Source organism: Octopus sinensis, linkage group LG7 (assembly GCF_006345805.1).
Source record: "Octopus sinensis linkage group LG7, ASM634580v1, whole genome shotgun sequence".
NCBI lineage: Eukaryota > Metazoa > Mollusca > Cephalopoda > Octopoda > Octopodidae > Octopus > Octopus sinensis.
The window spans coordinates 28,297,235-28,307,234 of NC_043003.1; the positions used below are offsets into that span (position 1 = coordinate 28,297,235).

At 38.0% G+C, this 10,000-nt stretch overlaps 1 protein-coding gene across 3 annotated transcripts in view; it reads right to left on the reverse strand.

Annotated features, from left to right (window-relative positions):
* LOC115213895 (cadherin EGF LAG seven-pass G-type receptor 1) overlaps positions 1-10,000 on the reverse strand; it is a 233,783-nt gene that overhangs the window by 108,520 nt on the left and 115,263 nt on the right. For all 3 annotated transcript variants that reach the window (XM_029782866.2, XM_036504669.1, XM_029782865.2), the window contains exon 8: positions 9,434-9,544. In XM_029782866.2, coding sequence (XP_029638726.1) covers positions 9,434-9,544 — 111 coding nt within the window. The remainder of the gene's footprint in view (positions 1-9,433; positions 9,545-10,000) is intronic.

Genomic DNA, 10,000 nt, shown 5'->3' on the forward strand with positions numbered 1-10,000 from the left:
ACCAGGAGTGGCGGATGGGGGCTTAGTGGAAAAGGAGGTCATTGAGATGTGACATGAGTAGATTAGTGGTAGGTTTGAGGTGAGCTGAGCGGAGGCAATTGAATAGTAATTATTGCAAGTAATTCAAACCGGGCGAAATGCGTAGCCGTATTTCGTCTGTCTTTACGTTGTGAGTTCAAATTCCGCCGAGGTCGACTTTGTCTTTCATCCTTTCATCCTTAAGTACCAGTTACGCACCGGGGTCGATATAATCGACTTAATTCGTTTGTCTGTCCTTGTTTGTCCCCTCTGTGTTTAGCCCCTTGTGCGTATTAAAGAAATAGGCGTCAAATTTATAAGGCGGCGAGCTAGCAGAAACGTTAGCACGCCGGGCAAAATGCTTAGCGGTATTTCGTCTGTCGTTACGTTCTGAGTTCAAATTCTGTCGAGGTTGACCTCGCCTTTCATCCTTTCTGCTGGGAGCAGAGGTAGAAACTTGGAGTGGCAGAGCGGCAGATAGGTTGTGGATACACAAGACGTAGAAGGATGAATGTAACGAGGGCTGGAATCTGAGGTAGAAGAGGTGGAACGGTTCCAGAGTGGCCGATGTAGGTAAACAAGAATAAACGTAACATGGACTGAGAGCAGAAGCAGAAGCAATGGAACGGCTGATAGGATGTAAGTACACAAGAATGTACGTAACATGGGTTCAAAGGCGGCGAGTTGGCAGAAACGTTAGCACGCCGGGCGAAATGCGTAGCCGTATTTCGTCTGCCGTTACGTTCTGAGTTCAAATTCCGCCGAGGTCGACTTTGCCTTTCGTCCTTTCGGGGTCGATAAATTAAGTACCAGTTACGCACTGGGGTCGATATAATCGACATAATCCCTTTGTCTGTCCTCTTTGTGTTTAGCGCCTTGTGGGTAATAAAGAAATAGGTATTTTGTCTGCTGTTATGTTCTGAGTTCAAATTCCGCCGAGGTCGATTTTGCCTTTCATCCTTTCGGGGTCGATTAAATATATACCAGTTACGCACTGGGGTCGATATAATCGACTCAATTCGTTTGTCTGTCCTCGTTTGTCCTCTCTGTGTTTAGCCCCTTGTGGGTAGTAAAGAAATAGGTACGTAACATGGTTTGAGCGCAGACGCAGAAGCGGTGGAACAGTGGCAGAACGGCAAATGGGATGTAGGTGCACAGGCATGCACGTAATAGTTGTGGTTGAGTGGTTGGGTGGGTAAAGTAAATAAAATATCTAGTGAAATTTAAAAACAAAAAAACGCCAATAGAGTGTATGCAAATAATTGTTGCAGCAGTCTGTGCAACAAGCGCTCATGTGCACACATATGCACACAGCAAACACCAACTTAGCAACTGCCGAGAAACTGCGTATATTTGCATATTATACATCAATATATGAATGCTGATGCAACACATCGCCGCAGTCGCAGTGGTAGTTGTGCATGTATGAGAGACATAAAGGCTGATCAATAAGCTGATTGCACCATACATGATGCAACTGCACCATCGACGGCGTTGCACGTTGCTGGGCAACGGGACGAGGGACACTGGCAGTTTCACTTCATCAACGGTCGTTGTTGTTTTGTTGTTTTGGTTGTAGTTGTTGTAGTTGTTGTTGTTGTTGGTAATGCTATTGTAATTGTTATTGTGGGTGTTGTTGTGGATGTTGTCATTGTAATTGTTATTGGTGATGTTGTGTTTGTTATTGTTATGGCTGTTGTGATTGTTGCTGTTGTCATGATTGTTGTTGCTATTGTTGTAGTTATTTTAGTTGTTCTTCTAGTTATAATTGTGGTTATGATTTTTGTTGTTTTTGTTATTGTTCTTTTTGACTCTGTTGTCATTTTTTACGGTTTCCGTTATCTTTGTCGATGTTTTTAATAATGATGATGATGTTGATATTGATGATGCTGTTGTTATTGTTGTTTCTTAACAACAGATCAACTCTGAACCACATAATCAAATGTGCTCCCATCACGACAGTCTCTTCTTTTCAGAAGTCTGCTCAGCTAGGACCTACCTGAGGTCAAATAACGACAGATACTATAAAAAAAAATAAAATAAAACACTTATTTTCTATATTTTTTTCCCAAATTTTAACTTTAAACAGCAGTTTTGTGTAACGTTCCAAGTAATTAGTGAGTTTTTAATTTGATCTCTGGTGTGTACTGCAAAAAAAAAACCCTCTTAAAAATCTGAGTATCACCTGTGCAGAATATTATTTGAAAATGATTTAGCTGTTAAATCTTGCAGGGTAAGTGGTCCTTTGAGTATTTCATTAACTCTTTAGATAACAGAGTGCTGTTTGAAGATGATTTAGCTGATATGTCTAGCATAGCAAGCAACACAGTAGAAGAACTTTCATTGACTCTTATATGCTTCCACCTTCCCTTAGATTTTTTTTTAGATAAAAGTTTGATTTAGGTTTAGAGTTGACTTAGTTACTACATCCAGCAGGGCAAGTAATCTCTTATAAGGATTCTCATTGGCTCGTATGTTCTTCCATATTCATTTTTCTTTTATATAAAAGAAAGTTTTTTGAGGATGATTTAGCTACAATGACTAGCGACCAGCGATCACGTAGAGGACCTCTCATTGGCTCGTATGTTCTTGCATGAATTCAAAAATATTTTTTAAACAATAGAGTGTTATGTGAGAATGATTGAGCTGTTATATCTACGGCCAAGCTTTCGAGGTTTTGTTATTGGACATTATGCCTTTTCTTGTAATCTGAAGGTAATATCGGTATTATTACAGGCAGACCGAGCATCGCTCGATGGGTCGTGTGTTGTTCTTTCATTTAGATGTTGGGATAGAAACTAAAAGAAATTTGGCCTCTGGAAAAACACTCCTAGTTAGGAGGAAAGGCAGGATCCCTGACCTTTCACAAAGCCGCCGAGACTTGAAGGACAGAGAGACGAAAGGAGGAAGATATCCTGAAACCTGACACCTGACCTGAATACCTTGCAACCGAGTTGATGTTGTAGTTGAAGCTGATGTCGTAGATGTAGCTGTTGTTTTGTCTCAAGTTGGCCCTGATCCGGCAGATCTATGGTTTAGACGCATTCCAACAGGTGCCACCCGGTACTTTGTGTATGTGTATAGTATCTCTAAGGCTGTATCATCCAATTCCACCTAACCTTTATGAAGAACGCAAGGTATTATCTGAGAGTGATTTGGCTGTTGTTTCTAGCATAGAAGCTCCATCGTTGGGTTGCTTTAAATGTTTGAAAAGGAAAGCAAATCTGTATGTATGTATGTATATACTTACAGATATATATTTCTTGCAACGTCGGTACCACTTTGTACCCTCTGTCACTTTAGTGACGTCTATAAATTTGCCTTTAGGTTGTTAAATTACTAATAAGCCACCCATATTATATATGTATATATATATATATATATATATATATATATATATATACTATGTGTGTGTGTGGTGTGTGTGTGTGTGTGTGTGTGTGTGTGTATGTATATATATGTATGTATTTATGTATGTATATTTATATATGTATGTACATATACATATATATGTATATATATATGTATCTATGTATTAATATATATGTATATGTAATATATATATACATATAGATATATAATATATATAATATATATATATATATATATATATAATATAATATATATATATATATACATATATATACGGGCTAAAACATTTTAAGGATATATATATATGTATATATGTATATATATATATATATATATAGTATATATACATATATGTATATACATAGATATCTGTATATATATATATATATTATATTATATATATGTAATATATATATATATGTATATATGTATATTTATATATATGTATATATACATATATGTATATATACATACATATCTGTATATATATATATATATATATACACATACACGTCCACACCCATCTTCCGTTACATTACATAATCAAAAGAAATATGTGACCTAATAGCAACTAAAATGTTAACGAAAAAAGGATAATCTTTCCTCTTCCCATGTCTGTATGGACAGTATTTGAACAATGTATTTTAGGGTCTCCCTCGGTCAAGGTCGACCATACATCTATATACGTCATGTGCAGGCCTAGGCAAGAATTCTTTTCCCCCTTTTGGTGGAGGAGACAGGCAGTTTCCTATGAAGAACAAGTCCCCCTTCATTTTCATAATACCAAATATTTATCCAAAGGAAAGGCTGCCGACTATGGTGTCGATATAGCTAAGCACTGGTGTCGTCGCAGACGTTGCTATTGAAACTTAGGACCGAAAGAATTACAAGGTGCAGTAGAAAAACATCCCATATTTTACTCGGTCACTACTGTAGCACTAGTAAGGTTAGACATATAGTAATGGTATCTTCTTTTAATTACATACATGCATATCGTGCGTTTGCTGCTGAAACATTTATCAAGAAGGGTGAATCCGTGTTTTTTGGCCGCACTCTGTATTACAAAATTTATCGCAAGATCCTTTAATAATTGCGTCAGTTCACATTCCTAGATTAGTCGTATATCGGACCCGGGAGGATAAAAATCAAGGTTGACCTCGGTGGAAATTGAACTCAAAACGCAGATAGTAAAACAGAAAAACATCGCGTGGTATTCTAGCCAATACTGTAACGACTCTGCTAAATTGCCACTATATGGGTTGGGTTACGACTATTATCTGAAGAAGTTTGTGTTACTATGCATTTATGCTTGACTTCTATCATAACATCAACCTTGCAGAACTGGATTCCATTTGTGCAGTATTAGTGTATAAGGAGTCTATCTTACAAATAAATGTTTCCTAGCATCCAAACCTCCAGAATACCTTCTAGAGACTATTAAACTAGTTTACTGTATCGAATATCTTCTTGACGTCAACGAAGACGTCATTCAAATGCAGTGTTTTGTCCCACAGGTTTTCCTGGGTCTATCGAACACATATTGCCATATATATGACTCTTCTGACCATTAAACTTTTCACATAGAGTTTCAGATAGGACTTCTATTCTGATTTTCTATTTCAGTCTTTTAAACAATACGCTTGTGATGATCATCGCCTCTAAAGGGTGTAGAGAAAATTCTCAATAATTCCTCGCTTTCACACCTATGTCTCTCCCACCATTTGCAGAGGAAATTGCAAGGGTTCAGTGAATTCTTGTGACAGTGTGACCACAAAGTTCACCTTCAAAATTAACATCCGAGAATCTAAAGTTATTTATTAGCCAAATTCTGATTCGAACTAAGTAGCACACTTCAACCGATCGCGATCGAAAGACAGAACATTGTAGAGGCAAGCGACTTTAACCTTTTGGGTAAGTACCAATCGTTAATGGACGGTAGGTTCAATACATAATTGGCGGTAGGATGAGCAAAGTTAGGTTGGCATTCTGAAGGTTGAGAAAATAATTATTTTTCATTAACTAATTTCGTAGTTCATATAATCTGTATTTACAAAGCATTTTGCTTTTTTTATGTCACCCATTTCAGTTTTTGATGAATCTGAAACTCTTCCTGTCTGTAACCAATTATTAATTACTTCTAGATATCTTCCTAATGCTCATGTTAACACTAAATTAACTGTGTCTAATTAGTTTTCAAGGAATGTGACATTTCGAGAAAAAAAATAAAGCTAAAACAAAAAGAGGATAGGGAGAAATTAAGAAAAAAAAATGTTTATAATTAATCATTTATGATTTTTTGGTGTTATTAACTCCATTAATAGTAGGGTGGAGACATACAGGTCTTATAAAGGGGTTGGGGGTCAACCAGTTCATCGGTTTGGGACCCAAAGCCAAAAAAGCCCTTATATATCTGATGACCCCTTCCAAAAAAAAAAAAAAAATCATAGCTCCATTGAATTTCGATAGGATTTTCTCTTTCACCCCAACTGGGCCTGGAAGTAGTCATATTCAGCTCTTGAAACTTCTTTTATGGGCCCTGGACGCACAGAGCTTCAGTTAATCAAGCAAGGAATAGACTGCGTTAAGACAGAAGCACCTAAGTATTTCACGGCCAGACGTTATTTAATCCCAGGTTAGCCCTGGTATAGCTGATACATCTATGATCAAAGGGGTTCCAGATAAGGAGTTTGCAAACCCAGTGCCCAAAATATACTTCCAGTTTCATACCTACTCTCGTTGGAGCAACAAAATGTGTGCAACACTTATGGTTGAAGTTGGATTCTTGGGGAGAAAAGGCAAATCTTTAATCCGTACATTATAAAGGATCACAATAAATGGGACGACCTTCTTAAGATTTAAAGGATGAAGAATAAAGCAAGATGCTTTCCTTCATAACCTTGTGCAAAGATGGCGGCCGGGCAAAATTTGATATTTTATCAAGCCTCTTAGTTACAGGGACGTAAACAAGCCAACACTGGTTGTCAAGTGGTGTGGGAAGACAAACGCTCGTAAATACATACATATATATACATACATACATTCATATGTAGATGACGATACATCGGAAGATTCCATACAGTTTCCTATTTCTTTATTGTCCACAAGGGGCTAAACATAGAGGGGACAAACCAGGACAAACACGGAGATTAAGTCGATTACATCGACCCCAGTGCGTAACTGGTACTTAATTTATCGACCCTCGAAAGGATGAAAGGCAAAGTTATAATTTCACCTCAGAACGTAACGGCAGACGAAATACCTATTTCTTTACTACTCACAAGGGGCTAAACACAGAGAGGATAAACAAAGACAGACAAACGGATTAAGTCGATTATATCGACCCCAATGTGTAACTGGTACTTATTTAATCGACCCCGAAAGGATGAAAGGCAAAGTCGACCTCGGCGGAATTTGAACTCAGAATGTAACGGCAGACGAAATACCGCTAAGCATTTCGCCCGGCGTGCTAACGTTTCTGCCAGCTCGCCGCCTTCTATACAGTTTCCGTCTACCAAATTCACTCAAAAAAGTATTGGTCGGCCGGGTGATATAGTAAAAAACAAAAAAGGGTGCCCAAATGGGTACTTACTCTGTATGCCATGCAGAGTGACTGAACTTGAAATCATGTTGTTGGAAAAACTTCTTTACCGCACAGCCATGCTTGCGCTTATCTGAAGAAAGTTACATTAACTAAATTGCACGGCAGGGTGTGATTTGAGGTAAGTATTTGGCTGTTATTTCTTCTAGGTCAAGAAACCACGTAGAGATTGATTCTGGGTTTGTCACGACAGAATAGGCAAATATGGGATACGCCCACCAGTTTTTACCTACCCCACCCTTTTTTCACTGATTTCCGCCAGATGCAGTTGGTAATAAAGTTTACCCCTTAGTACCCGACTGACACCATGTACCCGATGACACATCTACACTGCAGCTGCTACAGAGACGACTGGAATGAGTATGTTGGTAGTGGTGACGGCGGTGATGGTTGTGACGGTGATAGTAGAGATGGAGGTGACAGAGATGATGATGGTTGTGGTGATGGTGGTGATGGCGGTGGTAGTGGTGATGGTAAAGAAAATGATGATGGTGGTGGTGATGGTGGCGGTAATGGTAAAGTAAGTGATGGTGCCCATGTTAATAGTAGTGATATTAGTTATGTAGTAATTATAGTCATGGTGGTGATAGTATAGTAACACTAGTCATGGAAGTGGTGGCGGTGATATCAATGTGTTAATGATGGTGGTGACGGTATGTTTATTGTTGTTGTTGCCGTAACTGTTGTTCTTGCTGAAGTTGTTGAGGAATGTCGACAACCCACTCCGAAATGCACGCACACACGCGCATACACGTACACACACACACACACACACACACACACACGCACGTGCGGGAATACACACATACATGCACATGCACGCACGCAACACGCATAAGGTGTCGAAACCATAAAAATCCATAGTAAGATAGCGTCTGAGGGGTGTTTTTCTTTCGTTTATTTCATTTATGTATTCTCATCATTTGTGCTTTATTTCATACAATTATGAAATCGACGCACAAAGTATGATTTTGCACAACTCTTTTCCCAACCACGAAAACGAGGTCAGTCGCATAATTTTGAGGTCTTTAGATCAACTCTGCCTGAACAATATGTTTTCCACAGAGCATAATGAGAAAATGAGGGAATGAAACTTCGAAGATATACCATCAACTTCATTTGTATTATTTAGTACATAATCTTTTAATGTGAAGTATGTTTGTCTGTGTTTTGCGTAGCGCAGAGTTGCCTCTGATGTAGCAGAGCCATCACATAGTTTTTTGTAAATCTGTGTCTTTCTTTTGATGAAAAGGTGTGCTCTAAGAAAGATTTGGCTGCTATTTATAGTAGCTCAAGTTACCACAAAGACACCTGTGTGTGTGTTTTGTTGTGGTGAAAAAAATACTTTTTCTCAGAATTTTTGCGCAATAATTTTTAAAGAAATCTGGATACCTTTCTTACTACTGATCATTCAACTTCAAATTACAATTGTTAATTGTTGGAAGTGAAGTAGACTGCGATGTACATATAGTGTTATCGTATAGAGCAGAAGTTCAATACGAAGTTTTGAACTCATTATCTTGTGGTTAGTAATCCATTACCTTAAATTTGTAGCCATTAAGTCTTTAAACATTATTTTAGTGGGTTTAGTCTTTCGACTGTCGCCATGATGGTATATCACCTTCAAAAATTTAATTGATCATACTGACCTCAGTACGTATTTCAATCTGGTATTTATGTTATAGAACTCTGCTTGGTGAATTGCTGAGACATAGTGGGACACAATACTCGATTTAACAACAAATGAAAACACACACACACACACACATACACGTATTAGGTGCAAGATTGACCGAGTGGTTGAGAAGTTTGCTTCCCAACCACATGGTACCATTGTTCAGTCCCTCTACATGGTACCTCGGGCAAGTGTTTTCTACTATAACCCTAGGCCAACCACAGACTTGTAACTGAATTTGGTAGACGGAAATTGCAGCGTTGTTCATTAGAAAATGACCGAAAACATGTTTATAAAGAAGAGTTGTTTGCTTCATAATCCTCATGTGCCGATTCTGCCGATACAAAAGGAAGAAATAATACTATGTGACTGTAGGTTATAACACCCGGGCAACGCCGGAGTGCATTGCTAGTGTGTGTGTATATATATATATCTATATAGCCGTACATACACTCACACACAAACATATACAGGGTTGGTCAAAAGTCCCCTGACAGTAAATCAAAACCCACGTTATTCCAAGATTAAAACAAAAAAATTATTTCATATGAGACTTCACTAATAAATAGACAAATGTTGAAAAAAAAAAAATGATGATTTTAACTCGCAGCATTCAATTTTCAAACATTCATAATTGGAATGAAATGAATAACTAAATTTGAATATTAAGTATTTATGGACTTTTGGTCACCCTGTATATATAATATATAGTACATATATGAAATATCGATACGTAAGCCCGATAAGCTAAGAGGAAACGAATGACTTACCAAGAACTCCAGGTGGACAGGGTTGAATGTCGTGATACCCAACCTGTGTGCCAAACCATAAGATGCCACTGCCATTGAAGGAATCAACTTCTTCAGGACAATGTAATGTATCTGAAAATAGTAAAAATATTTGCAATATAACATGAGTTATCAAGGAACAATATTCAGCTCAAAAGTTTTCGGTCAGATTTTTTAAAACTTTTACTTGCTTCAATCATTGGGCTGCGGTCATGCTGGGGCAGTGCCTTGAAGTGTTTTTAGTCGAACAAATCGCTCCCAGTACTTGTCTATTTTAAAGTCGGGTATTCATTCTATCGAACTCTTTTGCTGAACCGCTAGATTACAGGAAAGTAAACAAACCAGCATCGGTTGAGACATAGAAACACAGAGGCACACATACTCACACACTCTCTGTTCCCCTCTCTGCCTTTTTTTTTCTTCTCTCTCTCTCTCTCTCTCTCTCACACACACACACAACATACACACACATCTTCCATACAATTTCCGACTACCAAATCCCCTCAGAAGGCACTAGACGACCCGGGACTATAGTAGAAGACACTTTCT